Source organism: Camelus bactrianus, chromosome 33 (genome assembly GCF_048773025.1).
Source record: "Camelus bactrianus isolate YW-2024 breed Bactrian camel chromosome 33, ASM4877302v1, whole genome shotgun sequence".
Taxonomy (NCBI): Eukaryota; Metazoa; Chordata; class Mammalia; order Artiodactyla; family Camelidae; genus Camelus; species Camelus bactrianus.
The window spans coordinates 23,398,187-23,414,625 of record NC_133571.1 but is presented as its reverse complement, the minus strand read 5'-3'; the positions used below and the strand labels follow the sequence as shown (position 1 = coordinate 23,414,625).

The 16,439-nt window shown below is 54.8% G+C and overlaps 1 protein-coding gene across 3 annotated transcripts in view; it reads right to left on the bottom strand.

The window, feature by feature from the left end:
- Positions 1-16,439, bottom strand: part of NTM (neurotrimin) — an 826,130-nt gene that overhangs the window by 150,149 nt on the left and 659,542 nt on the right. For all 3 annotated transcript variants that reach the window (XM_074356875.1, XM_074356873.1, XM_074356874.1), the window contains one exon: positions 9,059-9,291. In XM_074356875.1, the coding sequence (XP_074212976.1) occupies positions 9,059-9,291 (233 nt within the window). The remainder of the gene's footprint in view (positions 1-9,058; positions 9,292-16,439) is intronic.

The window sequence follows — 16,439 nt, the reverse complement described above, 5'->3', positions numbered from 1 at the left end:
TTCTATAAAGAGCATCTGATCTGAGATAGATCAAAGAGGTAGGTCGTTTTTCCAGGTACTGATGTCTAGATTCAGACTGGAATCCACGACTCCTGGATCCTGAAATCTTACTTGTCTCTGCTGAGCTATTTAATCCCCAACGGGGCCAACGCCGGGTTCATTGTGCAGACTCTCAATTAATCACCACGGAAAGCACTATTTGCCAAGTGGAAATCCTCTATTTTGAATTCTTAATCCCCCCACCAGCTGAGTTTACCACAAAGACATGAATATATAATTGAGACATAAAGAAAACATGCCACCAAATTAAACTGCCCTAATTTTAAATCCATAAATTTTTTTCTCAAATAACATGAAATGAAGATCTCTGGAAAGAAAAACATCGTGCTCCCACATCTCCGGGAGCCTCTCACCGCTGAGCTGGACTCCAGCAGGAGCCAGTTAGATTTCATGCCAACCTCAGACACTAAATTATCACAGACGACTTTCAACAGGAATATAAATCTTAAGACATCCTCCAGCTGGGGACAGCATCCAGCCCAAGCTGGCCTGGAGACACTTGCAACACCGCGTCCCCCCTCTGAACGTGGCTCCCAGGCACCAGTGAGGACGTGGGTGGCGGTGGTGGGCGGGGCTCCCATTCACCCTTGGCAACATCCTCACGCTCTCTGGGACAGTCACCACCACGACAGAGCGAAGAGCCCGTGTCACGTGCTCAGTTTGCTGGTGCACAGAGGAGAACGCCGTAACCATGCAGCGGGGAGAGCATCCTCAGTGCGGCTGCAATCAGAGGACTCATGTTTTAGTGCTTTACATGCTGACCTGACGGCAGCAGAGTCTTTGAGTCTTTCTCCTTTGCACCTGGACACACCAGGGAGGGACACTGGACCAGCTGGGTTTGGATCTACTCTTCCCTTCCCATGCTTCTCTCTTCCTCCCAAGGTTCACTGCCCCTGGCAGCTGCCATTTCATTCCACTGAGAGGCTTCTGGATATTTGGCCTTTGCCAAAACAACTGAACACTACGCTCCTGGAGGCAGAGAAGTGAGGTTCTTGTAGAAAAAATCTAGAAGAACCACGGACATGAATCCTTCTGTTGATCACTGAGCTCCTTCTCGGATACACAGGGCATCGCATCCTAGACGCAGCCCACCCTTCTGGCCATACGCCCCGTGGTTTCACCCCAGAAGCCCTGCCCCAGGACCCCTTACGGTCCACACGCTTCCTCCTACGTGTCACACATTTTTGGACTTTCCAGGTTGGTGCGTGCCATTGCGCCTGCCCAGGATGCTTCTCTCTGGAACTCTGAGAAATTCTGCTCGCCACTGAAGACCCTGGAGAAATGCAACTTTGTACTCTTGCTGAAGCTTGCAGGTAAACCCCATCCTTCCCTTCCCATGGCATTTCTACGTAGAAGCATCCTAGTCGCAGGGCGGGAACGCTCTTTGAACATTTGGGTCCCCCGTGCCTGGCTCCAGAATCCAGTTAAATGGAACTGAAAGCTGACAGCTGTCAATCCTCCACTGGATGACAGACGGACCAAGAGGCGTAGTCACCTCTCCTCCCCATGCCCTGAGAAGCCAGGCACCTCAACTGCAGCAAGAAGAGAAGAGAGCTTCCAGATGCTTCCGAGCCGTCCGCCACAGGCAGGGCCTTCAAAGCAATGACGTTGTCCCGGGCATTGCTTTGTACACACCCCACAGGCACGACCTACTGAAACCTTTAGGGACACGATAACGAGGATTCTTTTGGACATATTCTAGGACGGCTGAGATCCCATGAGTACCGAAACCATAACAATATTCTCACAAGTCCTTCATTAAGAATCTCTGCTTCAAGTTCAATTCGAGTAAACCACAGGGAGCCTCTGACCGGGGACAGGAGTCTGAAGGGATGCAGTAGGAAGCACTGCGCTCCCAGGACCCGACGTCTGCCCTGTCCCCAGTGGAAGCGGACGGCACGTCCTGTTAGGAGGCTGCAGGACTACACAAGATCCAGGAGGAATCAGAGCCCCTTTTTCTTAATCCTACTGCATCAGACTCTGAGGCAGCACGGACTCCCTGGGGAGGGCCAGGTAGGGGTGAGAACTCTGTAGCTGCTTAAAGGCCTTCCCTGGGGGCTCTAGCTGCTCACCTGGAGGGGTTCTGACTGACTCTCGCCTTCGCTAGGAAGCAATAGGGTCTCCGGGACTTTCTGCCTCCTTAGAGCCGTGAGCGGTGCGGAGGGCTTGGGCAGGGGGACCTGCTGTCTGCCTACTGAGGGGACCAGGAGGCACCAGAACACGGACGCTGAACTTTCCTGAGTGCCTGGGAGACACGAGGACCCTCCCCAGCAGTGCCAGAAGGCACAGAACATGCCATTACTAAACCTGCACGACTTTCACTACAGAGCCTGTCTCAGACGTCTTCAGTCTAGAAGGCTCTCCCCTGGTTGGCGAAGCAGATGGATGCCTTTCCAGGGGGGTGACTGAAACTGAGTAAACCCACCAAGAATCTGCGCCCCTCCGCTGCCAGTAACTGCGTCGTAAATTACAAACCTCAGCAGGTAAAGCTGAGTCACCTCATTTGTGTGCTGTTCAAATTCTGTGATTCAATTTCAGGTAAAACGCCCCCTCCCTTGGCCTTCTCCGGGGGCTTTGAGGAACACTTTAATTTGGGAGTGGAATTTAATTTCCTGACTTTTTGAAAGTCCTGCTGAAGACAGAGGCACCGTCTCACGATCAGACTGGATGTGCAATTTCATCCATTTCTTGAACGGGGCGGGAAAAGGCTCGACCGTTTGGAAAGCAGTCGGGGATGGCAAGTGTGACCTCTTGTCACACAGGGCCGCTGGCCCCTGGCGCAGGCAGGTGTGCTCAGAAGGTGACTCAGAGCTGGACGGTGATGCTTCCTGGCCGCAGGCTCAGCGGGACGCAGCCCGGATGGAAGTGAGACGGCGGCGCAGAGGCTTCCTCAGCTCCACGGGAGCCTCGCGGGGCGGGGGTGCGGCTGCTTTCGAGGTGACGCGGCTGCAGAGACAGGCGTCTTTGCTTCCAGGGTGAGGATTAGAGGCATTATTCTTGCTAATCTGTGGGTTTTCAAATTTCCTTTTGTGCAGGTTCGGGTGGGTGGGGAGGGGCTGTGGGGCGTAGGTGTCTAGAAATTAAAAGTCATTGTTCCTGTTCTCTTAATCTTAACAATGAGTTTGGCTTGACAAGGTCAATTAATTATTCAGGATTGGAAAGCATCGTGGTTATGCACATCAGGCAGGTAGGAGGGGGGTCTGAACAGGAAGAGGATACAAGGCAGAGGAAAGGGTCTGTGCGAGTCGCCCGCCTGCCCACCCGCACCGGCTGTTCCCTGACCTCGCCTTTCTCCGCCGGGTCCCGCTAACTCAGGGACAGGACCATGGTGGCCCAGCTCTGTCCTCTCACTCCTGTCTTCTTCCAGAGACCTCAGCGGGTCCCCCTTTCAGGGGAGCTTCAGAGCGGTTCGACTCCCAAAGGCAGGTAATTAACTACCACACAATAGCAGGGGTTTTCAGATTAATTCTGCCCAGGAAGAAAGAGGGAAATTCATTTACACCAAACAAAAGGGAGGGGGTGATTAGATGCTCCAGTGACAAGAGAGAGACCTAGATAGGGCCTAGAAAACTGATAAAGGCCAAAAGCTTTTATTATTACGATTATTATGAACATGAACTCCCCATTTTTCTAAGCACTGTATCCTACCGTTCTCTATCATGCAAATGTGTCTCTAAGTGAGATTCAAGCCTGGCAGGTCCAGCTCCAGGCCTGCCCAGCGGGTTCCTGCGCTGGGAGGAGAACTCACCCCGCTGGTCCCCAGACACCAGGGCAGCTTCCCGCTCCAAACATAAGGCCCTTTACAGGTACAGCTAGCGCTTCCGAGATGTAGCCACGCTGCCCTGGATCCGGCAGACAGTTCCGTCCCGCAAAGCGTCATTGTCCACTCCGCTGTCCAGGACGCGGCTTCTTCTAGGAAGCAATGGAGACAGGGCTGCTGCCCTTTCCACGTCCCGAGAAGCTCGGCGTGGCAGCAGCACCCAGGGAGGAAAAGGCTTAGGATGCGCAGCCGGCCTGGGGAGGCAGCATCTTACTCATCCCACTCATGACGCGTGGCGCCCCGAGGTCAGAGGTGGAAGCCGCTGGACTCAGACTTTAATCAATCACAGATGGCTCTCCCTCACTCTGGTCTAAACGATTACGTTCTGGCTGCCTCAGTGGGCGTGCCAACCCAGGGGTGGGCGGTACCCCTTACTTTTCACGAACTCATTTTCAATCGAGAATTCAAGGCATCTTAAAATCAAGGAGTCCCAGTATCTCACCTCCTGCCCCTCTGCTGCCGCACGAGGCTTCCCCACCAGGCGCTTGAGATGAGTGAGGACCAGCCTCCCCCAGGGCTCCCAGGCCAGACTCTCAAGGTCCTGGGGGCACCCCGCCCCCATGCCCACACCACCTGGTCCCCAGGTTCTGTCTGCTCCGTGGGACCCTCCTTCAGACTTCCGACTTCCGTCTCTGTCCAGCTGACAGCGGAGCTCCAGGTCTCATCACTTTCAACAAATCTCCCTTGTCTAAAACAGCACCGTCTCTTCCTGTTTCCATCGTCTCTCTGGAATTCCACCTTCCTTCCTACACCACAGCCACCTTTCAAGTCAGTGAAGCCCATTCTCGTTCAGCACATGCCGCCCAACGGAAGGTTCCAGGGTGGTGAGGCTTTCTACCTGCTCCGTCCAGTACAGGAGCCACTGGTCACATGTGGCTGCTGACACACCTGAAATGTGGCTCATGTGACCGAAGGTGTCAACTTTACATTTTATTTGGCTTTGGCTAATTTAAATTTAAAGTAGTCACCATCTTGGTGAATAGCTCCTTAGCGCAGCATCCCTGTCCCTCCCACCCTGCTGCCTTCCCCCAGCCCCCTCCCACATGAGCTCCAGGACCACTCTCCCCACAAGGCTGCCCAGGGCTCCTGACCGGCCTCGGAGCCCCGCCCCACAGGACTGCCTGGGCTCTGCCTGCAGCCCTGACCCTGGACAGCGCAGATCAGAAGCGCCATCACCTTCTTCTGCAGGCTGGTCTTACATCGCGGGCCCTGCAGCTGCGTTCTCTGGGGCCTCACATGCACCCCCTCCTCTGCCTGCTGCCCTCCAGGCTCCACATCATAGCTGCTCCCCCACCCCTACTGCTGCCCGCTGCGGGGGCTCTCTCTGCAGCCCGGGCTGGCCTGACCCCCATCCACACTCCACCACTGCACCGGTCCTGCCGAGACCTTTGGAAACCACCCCGCCCCGACCAGCATGAGAAAGGTTTAGGAGACTTTAGGCAGCCCCAGAGCTATCTTCCTTAAAAAAAAACAAATGAACTACAACAACAACAACAACAACACACAGGGAAAACACAATCCAGCAGCAACAGTGAGGAAAGGAGAGATGGACCCACAAAAAAAAAAAAAAAAGGAAGCGAGCATTTCCTCTTTTTCCTTTACTATGAGGAGATGTGTTTTCAGCAGATTTTAAAAATATCCTGGGGAACCAAGCACAGATCTACGACTTGGCAGCAGTGAAAAGCTGTGCTGAGAGCGGGAGGGCTGAAGATGCAGAAGCAGCTGAAGCCCTGGGAACCCGGACCTAGGACGCCCCAGCCCTCAGCCTGAGCCTGAGCCGGGGGACAGAGCAGCGCCCGGACCAGAGCCCTGGGGAGTGCGGCTCCCGGATGAGCGGGCCCCCGGTCTCTGCATATTTGGTTTCTGAACCCATGAAAATGTCTGGTCAACAGCAGGGGGTGAGAGGACCCAGGAGTCTGGGGGAGGCGGGCTCCCAGGAGGGACTTCGCTGGCAGCTACACTCCCAGAAGCTGAAGCCCTGGGGAGGACTTGGGTCCCCAGACGCTACACGGGTCCATCTTCTCCACACGGTGGGAACTAAAGCACTGTCTGCATGTGCTCAGTGCCTGGCCAGGGTAGCAGGGGCCCCAGCCGCTTCCTGGGGATGATCTGTGCAGGGATGGGGGCAGGCACAGAGGGCTGAGGGACCTGGTGCTTGACTCAGACAGATGCAAGGACGGCTGCAGGGCTGTGGGCAGGAGTTAAACGTGAACACTGCACAGAGAAAACCCAGAACGAAGAACCAGCTGGGCTGCGGGGTATTTGACAGTAAGGGGGGTAGACGCACAGAATTCCAGACCTTAACAGCTTGCGTGATACTGGGAAGCCACCAGCGCGTCCTTCTGTGTGCGTCTACTCGTCCACGAAGCTGACTGCGTGCATAGAGACGCACGTACTGGTGGGCAGAGACAGCCGTTTGGTTCCTGTCTGGTGCTGCTGTTGTGCGTGTGCGTGTGTGTATTTAATGATTCTAATACCATTGTGAAAAGTGTCCGTGTCTGACTTTCATCCTAACACCGCTCTGCAGAGGGCTGACTCGCAACTCCAACAGAACCCAGCTGGCTTCTGCTGGGGGAGTTAGGGCTTTCGTTCGGTACAATAAACGATCCCAGGATAAATATATTTCTTTTTTTAATCCTGGGTGGTGATGTATCCTCTCTCCAACACAGAACCAGGGGACCCTGGCTGTATTTCATCTGTCTGATTGCTTTTAAGGGGAGGAACAGTTTGGCTCTGAGAAACCACGGTCCTCTATTCATTCAAGTGTCGATAATGCCCGGTCTAGGCATATTGACCGCGGATTAGCTCGGGCCGAATCTGCGGACAAGACCAGAGCCTTTTTCAGGCCGGCTTGTTTCCAGATCAATACGCCCATCAGCATGAGAAAATTAGCCCAAGATGGGATTCCGAGACTTGAGGTGGGCGTCAGCTCGGAGGCCGCCTCGCCAAGCCCCAGGTGCAAGCACCTGGCTGGGAACCAGACACCTTCCATTAGGGTGGACACGAGCGGAGATTGACGCAGACCTGTCCCCGCGCCCCCGCCTCCCCACCCCCACCGACACTCAGCCTGCCCTCCCTGGGCCCGTGTGACGCCTTGGGGCGATAGTTCCAGCCATTTGCTTCAATAAGCATCTGTTACATGTACACTTCGTACAAGGCACTCTCCTGGTGCTCGGGCCGGGAGCGGGTGTGGAGGGGGAGGGAGGCTTAAGGAAAAAAAGTGACAAAACCATGATCCTTGCTTTCAAGGAGGCTTCAGTGTTTTTCACGCTTCCGTTTTCTAATTCCATAAAGGTCCTGCTTCCTAAAACACGTGTCTTTGACAGCGTCATTGTCAGATATTCTGCTCCCAATAGTAAGTGTGCCTTCCTGGGAAGGCGGTGATGGGGAGCGGGGGTGGGGTGGGGCACGGCTTCATGCCCCCCTGGTGCTGCAGAAATGGTGCCACGGGGGCACCCGTCAAACTTCCTCGCCGAACAGCGATCCTCAGACTTTCTCTGGCCAAGAATCCCCGGTGAAAAGCGTACTTCACGTCAGAAAGGCTCACACACCGAGAGACTCTCGTGGAGCAATCCCTGTTCTCCCGTTCGTAACACACTCTAATACTCCCCGTGCAATTCCGTTTCCTTTAAAAAAAAAAAAGGCTGTCTGTTCCCAGCAGTTTGACAAACACTCCTGTGTGGAACCAACAAGAGGGGAAAGTCATCACCATTTCTTTTCGGAAAGAAAGAGGAAGGAGACATAAAGTAAAAATAACTGAGTGTGACCAGGCTTTGCCACGCGGCACGAGGGGCTCAGAGGCCCCGGCGGCCTCACCCCTGGGGGGGGGGGCAGCGCCTGCCTGCCCTGCTTCCAGCCTGCCCTCTGCTCCTCACTGCCCACCTGCCTCCCTCTGCACAGCCTGCACCCGGGCCCCAAGCCCCACTGCCTCCTGCCTCCTCCCTGCTCCCCTCTTAATTCTCCAGGGCGGTCCATGTTCTTCCGTCCGGAGCACCTTCCTGCTCCTTCTTCCTCTCGCCTGCCCTCCAGCAGCTCCACCCTTTCCTCCTCGGGGGCCTGGACACAAGGGGCGTTGGAAGGAGCCTCCAGGGGAGGAACTTCTCACCCTGGACCTGCCATTGAGCTGGAGGAGGGGGGCTGAAGGAGGGAGAGAGGAACACCAGCAGAGGACCCCGCTCTACTGCTTGGGGGCGTCACCATCTGAACTAATAAAACGAGGTGTCTGGTCCACTGAAAATGATGTTTAAAAATAACAGTATTGAAAGCAGCAGCTCATACTTAAATAGCACCTCTCTGTGCCAGGCCCTCTCCTGAGTGTGTTACAGGGAAGCACCATCCTCAGCACAGACCCTCACAGCACTGACCCCATTTCACAGAAGGAAGCCTTGGGGCACAGTTAGTGCCCGGTCAAGGTCCCCCAGCCCCAGAGCGGCAAGTCTGATTCCGAGCGCTTGCTCCCTGACTAGGAGTCTGTCCGCGTGGTTACGTGCGGTCTGAACCCCCAGCACCTGATCTGCTTACAGAGAGCAGACGAGCCTCATCCTCAGCTCCTGAGAACCTGGAGACAGCAGAAGCCAGAGACGCAAAAACACAGTAGACGCACAGGCCTCAAAAGCTGGGAGTGGGAGACTCCGGAGGAGGGCGGGGAGGGGTGCAACCAGACCTCGGAGAAGCAGACCCGGGGGAGAAGGGTGTGGTCTCAGAGACCCAGGGCTGGGAGATGGAGGACTTGTGAGTGAGCTGGGAAGAACGGAGGTGGCTGGGATCAATGTACACCAGGTAGGGGTTCCGAGCACCTGCGGTTGGTGCTGCTCGCTCTGAAGGCTGCGCGAGGGCATGGCGTCTGCATAGTGCCCGCAGAGCTAAAACGCTGGTCTTAAAATAAAGCAAGCTTAGATCTGGATGGAACCTAAAAAAAACCCTAAGAGGAGAAGAAAGCCAAGGAAAGCAATAATTAGAAGATAATTTTCTGAGCAAATATATTATTGGAACAAATGCAAAAAAAAAAAAAAAACAATCTAGTCCCATTCAATGGGAAAGCGATTTGAGACGTCAGCGTCCAAAGGCACAGCGAGCACACGGAAGTGGTCCCGCCCGGACAGAACAAGCATGTCAGGCGCCCGCAGCCAGAGTGCCGACGGCAGGTGCCCCCAGCCCCCGGGGTGCCCGCCCGCCTACCTTGCACGATGAGGTGGACCCGGGAGGTCTTGGGGTGGTTGTCCGTCTGCACGGAGCAGGTGTACGGGCCCTCGTCGTATACGTCCACGTTCTGGATCTCGATGCTGTACTGGGTCTGGGTGTTGCTCAGGAGGACCACGCGCGGGTCCAGGCACCACTTGTCGTTGCCGGCGTAGAGGATGGTGCTGCGGTTCAGCCAGGCCACCCGGGTGACCCGGTTGTCAATGGAGCACCTGAAAGGAGGACCAGACAGGTAAGCAAGGGGCCGGCAAGGAAATGGGGGCCAGCAGGGTGCGGTCTTCTCGGCACGGCTGGGACGACTGGCTCCCGTGCCTCATCCTCACCCCCCACCCTGCAGTGTGCACGCATGCACTTGCTGTCATCTGTCCAGGGCGGCTCCTCCTGGGACCCAGCATCTGAGGTCAGGACGTATTTCAGACTTCCGGGTCCTGAGTGACTCGGTGCTTCTGAAACCCCCTGAGCACAGGACCACTTCGACGGTGCTAACTGTCCACCAGTTACATCCTACAGACAGGCATCTTCCATCCCCAGAATGGCTGGGCCACTGGGGCACCACCAGCCCTGCCCTTGCTCAGGGATTTCCATGATGTGGGCAATGAGAACCACACCACTTTCAAGGTGCTCTGGGTCTACTCAGTTGCCCAGTGCTTATGACAACCCTATGAGGAAGGTTCTATTGGTAAAAAGAACTGAAGAACAGAGAAACTGAATGGTTCTCCCAAGTCACCCAGATAATATGTGCTAGATCAGATGCCCAGATTTTAACTACTAAACATTATTCTTCTCATCTCAGAATAGCGAATTCCAACAGAAGGCTTGTTAAATCAAAAACTAAATATGGACCGCCACAGTGCCATTTCTCTTCTCTATACCCAGGGGCAGAAACGTTCAGTTACTGCTAGACTAAAGGCATTTTCCAAAATCTCAAAACCATTTGCGCGTGTAAAAATAGATTTTCTTTCTTTTCTTTTTGCATCTGGAGTCCCCAGATTGTGGAAGCTCCCTTCTCTTTCCCTACGCTTTCAAATTTCCCAGCACCTCTCGCCAAGTCCTCGTCAGCTCTGTCTGCATTCATGCCCTCCTCCAGCTACACCAAGTATGTTCTGTGGCCTCGGGCTAAATTCACAAACACAGTGTCCTCCTCCTGACCACAATGCCAGAAGTAGCAACATAGCAGGGCAGGTACCACAGTGCCGCCCTTCGGCAGTGTGCAGGCACTTTTGCATCCACACTGTCTTGTCTGATTCTCGCAGCAAATTGGTGAGGTAGCTGGTCTTACTTTGAGACCAGGCCTCCAGGGTGACCTGCCCCAGGATGGAGAGCTAGGGAGTGATGGGGTCAGACCTCTCAGCCAGGTTCCAATTCCCGGTCCTGGGTGCCCCTCAGAATGTGCAAGGCTGAATGTTTCAGTGGGGAGGGATGGTTGCTTCCACTGAATTCTCAGAATTGTCTGTGACCATAAAAAGCCCAAGAACCGCCAGCCTCTCCAGGCGGTCCCTCTCGAGATGAGATCTCCCGAGCTTGCATCCTTTCCGATTGTACTTGTGTAAATGTCACAGGATCACTGCCGGGCCACTCAGGTGCAGGTGGGAAGGCCTGCTGAGAGCCCCTGTGGGGAAAACTGCTCAACCAGAAACCCCTCTGCTCCGTGTCCAGCTCGTTTTGCGCCATTGATTGCGTTTTCTGGACAACACAAGATGGAAATGATGAGGGACCTAACGAGGAAGTGGTCTGGGGAGCATTTCTCAGAGCGGGCAGGGACCCCAGGCATCAAAATCACATGAGGTATTTGTAACAGATTTTCTTGTCCTACTGACTCAGGATCTTTGAAAACTGCAAAATGTGAATTTCTAGCTATCCCAGTTGGGTCAGATACACACCAAAGTTAGAGAAACGCTGGCACAGAGCAACGTACCCAGGACCAGCTACACAGTTTGGGGGTCTCAGTGAAAAATGCAAACACAGAGCCCTTTGTTTAAGAATTATGATGAATTTCAAGATGGTGAGAGCAGATCATTTAACAAGTGCAGGGTCCCCTGTGAACAGACACCGTGAATGGATCTCACACTTGACCATGCTTATACATCTATCTGAAATGCACATTCTGGTTTGGTAGGTCTGGAGTGGGGCCTGAGAGTCTGCATTCTTAGTAAGCTCCCGGGAGATGTCAATGATGATAGCCCCCCAGACCATTCCTTAGGATCTAGAGGGAATCTAGAGGTGAGCTGCACACACAATGGGGTTGGAGAAACACTACTTCATGAGAAAGTGCGATTGGAAAACCAGCAGGTCAGCATCGCTTAGCAGCTTACGTGAAACCCAGCAGCTCAGGCCTGACCTCATACGTCATGCATTGGAACATGCACTCTAGTAAGATCTCCAGGTAACCAGGCTGCACATGCAGTCTGGGCTGGTCTAGAGTGAACTCCAAGCCTTTCTGATGGCTGTGATGACCACATCCTGAATATACTGGAGAGTGACCAAAGGGTAGGGAAGTACAGCAAATGGAGGAAGCACTCCATTCGCTGTACTGTGCCTCCCCTGATGCCCCGCCTCCCCTGATGCCCCGCCTCCTCTGGTGCCCCACCTACTCTGATGCCCCGCCTCCTCTGATGCCCCGCCTCCCTGATGGCCCTCCTCCTCTGACACCCCGCCTCCTCAGCTGCCCCGCCTCCTCTAACACCCCGCCTCCTCTAACAACCCGCCTCCCTTGCAGACCTGACGCTCTTCCTCTCACGCAAACTCACTGACATGTGGATTCAAACCACAATGGTTTGAAATCCCTTAAGAACGACACACCGCACCGCCTGCTTTGCTAGCAGTGTACCTGGGATGTCGTTTGTGTTATCGAAATTCAGGGCGGTTCTGCTCTGAATTTTGCTTGGATCCAAGTGGAGGAATTGGCGAAATTCACACTCCTGGTCCGTGTTTATTGCACACTACTACTGTATGCTAGGTACCGTGCAAGTCGGTTCTATGAGCTATTTTATCATCTTGGACCCTAGGCTGGTTTCGTTTACTGTTGTCAATTCACAGATGAGGTTAATTGGTCTAAGAAATATTATCCAAATGACCTAAGATCACGCTGATGCATTAAGTGGCAGAACCACGATTCTAACTCAGTTGTTTCCGTTTGTCTGTTTTTTCGCAAAGCCAGTGTTCCCAGATGTCCTCATCCAGGGCCTCCCAAAAGACCCGGCAGCATTTAAATTCCACGTGCATCAGGACCACCGGTGAACCCTGATAAAATACAGATTGCCGGGCCACTGCCTGGTCTGGGGACCGCATTTTGAGAAGCACTAATATAGGTAATTATCTACAATAAGTGCCACCAGAAATGTCCCAGCAGCAGAGCGCGTGGGCTCTAGGAATGACTCTCGTTTGAAACACTTCCGCTTTCATACAGGAGCACACGTTTTTGCAGCCAGTCTGCTCTGGGAAGCCAGCAGCAAAGTCCCGGCTGTTTCTCCCTCCAGCAGCTGCACTCTGACCAGAGACCAGGTGAGTGGCGCTGGGGCAGGAGTTGCTGATCAGCGACCTCTAGACTGCCTGAATAATTGTTTCTGATGTCCACTACGGGGGCACCTCACAGCCTCCGGATGGACACGAGAGGACTGTCCTGGGCTTCCCTGCGAGCATCTAATTATCGGAAATTGACTGAAACGGAAGCCGTCTCACCACAGTGCATCACACTTAGGGGGCCAAGGATGTTCATTTGCAGAAGCACTAACGCTCTGAACACGGCCAATTTCAGCTCAGTTATGCGGCCCCTGTGATATACTACACGGAAAAGCTGGCAGTGCTTCCGCCCTGGTTTTGGGCACATCCAAGGTCATGATTAGATGTTCAAACTGTCACTGCTGGATATCAGTCTTGCGGAGTCGCTGGGGAATGAACATGGCTTCTGCAGAGATGAATCACAAAGGTGACTTGGCAGCCAACACCTGCCACCTCCTCATAGCCGCCCCATCTATCGGTCTCGTTTGTCGAGTCTCCACCACAACACAGAGACGGTTCTCCCAGGTATTAAAAAAGAGTGAACATGAGCATAAGCGTTCTCTCCTGCAGGGCAGATGCTCTGGTTGGTGGGGTCGGTAGAGGAGTGGGTGGGAAATTCAGTCCTAATACAGTTCTCCAAAATGACTCCTAAAATGACTCCTAAAACACACATATTTCATGGTATTTCATCCCCCTCAGGAAAGGAGTCAACTACATGATAAGCTGGGAGTGACTGGTTCCAACTCAACCCTTCCTAACTAATCCAGGTAAGTGTCACTAGATGTGGCCTCTTGTCACTGGGGGGATGGTCACAGGCCAGCACGAGGCAGGTCGGGCAGAGAGGCGAAGGGTCAGAGAGGACTGGAGGGGCCCCGCCCCATGTTGAAGGTCTTGAGATGCCTGGACACCCACCCTGAGCACCCTCTCCTCCTGACACATATGCAAAGACCAGAGGCACGACCTCTGCACACATAAGGCGTCTGGACAGAGTCCTGGAACTCCCCAGACTCCAAACATCTCTCAGCTTGGAGCCTCCTGTCCTCCCGCCTCAGTGACCGCCCTCCCTCCCTTACCTCTACTCTCCCGCCCTCCAGCCTGTGGCCATCAGCCTTCTGCATTTCTCTGCATGGCTCTCCCCTCCTGTGTGTGGCCCCCACAGACAGCCCTGGCCTGGCCCCTGCAACATCCTGGCAGAATCCAGACAGGGAGAGAGCACCGAGGTGGGACGGGCTTGTTTGCCCACGTCCTTCTCCGACTGGGTCTGTCTGCACCTGCTCCTTTCCTCGGAGAAGCTTCTTCTCACAGAGAACAGGCCTGGTTCATCTGAGCACAGACCATAAGCTGTCCAGCCTGCACGGAACGTCAAGGCAGCCTCACTGATGAGGAGAAGCCTCGTGCACATCTGAGCAGAAGAGGACCGGGCTCAGCACCGACGCCAGGCCAGGCACCTGAGCACAGCGCGTGCGGGAGGAAGCTGGCAGCCCTGAAACGCCCTGCAGCCGCGCTGATCATGCTGAGGCTCTAAAACGCAGCCCCCGTGCCCTTCATCTCCTGCTGGTGAGCGGGGGCTGCGTTGCCGGCGCTGCATTTATACTTCAAGGAGCAGCAAAAAGTGCTCAAGCTCGGCCAGGATGGGAGCTGCAGAGGTAAACCATGCATGCGGGGCCTGGAGCTCCTCTTGGATTTGGGAGGAAAAGAGAAAGAGAGACGGAGAGAGAAGGGGAAGCCTGGAACCTGGAGGAAAAGTAGAGCAAAAATAACTGCTTGGCACCTTCTAGAGACAAAGAGCGCGCTGAAGTAAAGAGATGGGTCACTGACGACGAGGAGCAGTACCGGCCTGGCCCTTCTTAAACGCACCGGCCTGGAGGCCGAGGCCTGTCGTGGCCCCAGACAGCAGATAACCCAGCCTCCCATCCGCCACGTGGCCCCTCACTGCCTCTGAAAAGCAGCAAGTCTCGAGCAAGCCGTGAGCCCCTGGCGAAGGAAGTGCTCCACCTCCCTGCGCACACGCCCCGCTCTGCGGGACTGTGGACGGCGGACAGGAGCCTTCCACCTCTGAATACCCTGGGGACAAATCAAGAGGGCCTGGCGGCATGGCCCTCTGAGGCGGGTTCCCGGGAGTCACACCTGCCCCCCGTCCTTTCTTCCACAGGAGTCGAATGAACGGACATCGTCTCAAAGCAAACTGCTGAGTTAAGGGGGCCGCGCTTTTTCTGAGATAAATGGCCCGCTCTTTTGATTTATGCAAAACCCCAATACTAACCCAAATGTGGAAGGAGGCGTGGGGCCGTTCTAGAGGTCATTTCACCTTTGGAAGCGCAGGGCCCACTTCTTTATTCGGTGACGGGGTGTTACGTCCACGCGGCAGGAACGGAAGGGCTCTGAAGCAGCCCTGGATGATCCGGGTGAAGTGGGGCCGTGGGGCCTCTCTCTCCCTCGGCGACCAGAGCCAGATGGCCTGGGGGCTCCTCTTTCCCTCCATTCCCTCCCTCATGTGGGGACCAACGCTGCCTGGGGAGAGAGTCCAGGGTGCTGGGAGGTCAGTGCAAGCTCACCTGCGACTCCACCCGCCCTCTGAATTTGGGCTTCAGGGCCTGATGTGCAAAGCCCCGTGTCACCTCCCACCCCACGTGCTGCAGGCGTGCCGTGGTTTCCTGGACTGCGTCTCCCCGTCACCCGAGCACCCCGCTCACCACTGGGACTCAGTGACTCACTGCATTTGGAACGCCTTCCCTATTGTTTCTTTTTTCTTTGTTTTTAATTGAAGTATAGTTGCTTTACAACATTAACTTCTGGTGTGCAGCCTAGTCATTCAGTCACACGTGCGTGATTTTCCTTTTCAGATTCTTCTCCGTCGCAGGGAATCACAAGGCGCTGGACGCAGCGGCCTGTGCTGTGCAGGTCTTTGTCGTCTGTCTACTGTATGCAGCCTCCTGTTTCTGAGGCGAATTCCTACTTAACTGTTGGAGCCAATGTGACATATTATTTTGTGCTCCAAATACATCTCCTCACACGTCTCTTTCATCCCCCACGAATGTTCACCAGACGCACTGTTACCCTGGTGTGAACTGACAGCAGCCTGTTCACGCTCCATCCACCTGTAACAGGTGAGCTCTGGGGGACGCGGGGCAGGAGGTGTATGATGGGAGTCTCTCTATTCCAAGGACTCTTGGTTACCTTCAAGGCAATTTGGATCTTGTGAGAGTTAAGGTGGCCTTTGAGGTTGGAAGGCGCTCACTAAATAGAAGAGAGCAGGGCACAGCATTTCAGGTAGAGGGAGCAGCATGACAAAGGGCAGCTGCGAAGCGGAAGTGGGTTGGAACTCTGGGCTGTACAGAGGGAAGGGCTTTGCTAAGAGAGGAAAGTTAGGAGAGATGAGGCCAGTGAGTGAGTGCCCACGTCCCCTCCATGCACCGCAGACTGACCAGGACGGGTCGCGTCACCTGGATCCCCCTCCTCCCGCTTCCCGTCTGCTTCCCGCTGGGTTCGGCTGACGGGAGGCAGGGGCAGGAGATGGGGTGGAGAGGAGGAGGCCGGGGAGGGGCTGCCACAGGCTGTCCACATCCCTGTCAAAGATCGCCCTCCTGGCCAGTGGCCCTCTGACCCGGGTAGGAGCTGCGACCGCCTCCTTCCCTCCCTCGAGGACTGGAGGTGTTACCGTCCCCTCCTGTGCCAGCCCGGGGCCTGACTAACCCTTGTGGCTTTTCCTGCACCTTTGCAAATACCCACCTTATTAACCACCCCTCAGATGGCCCGCTCTAAACTGACTGCATTTCAGTTAAAAAAAAAAAAAAAAAAGAGTGGGGGTGGGAACCTGCCTCTCCTGATTCCTCAACCTGAGATAAAGTAACAGGGTTTTCTG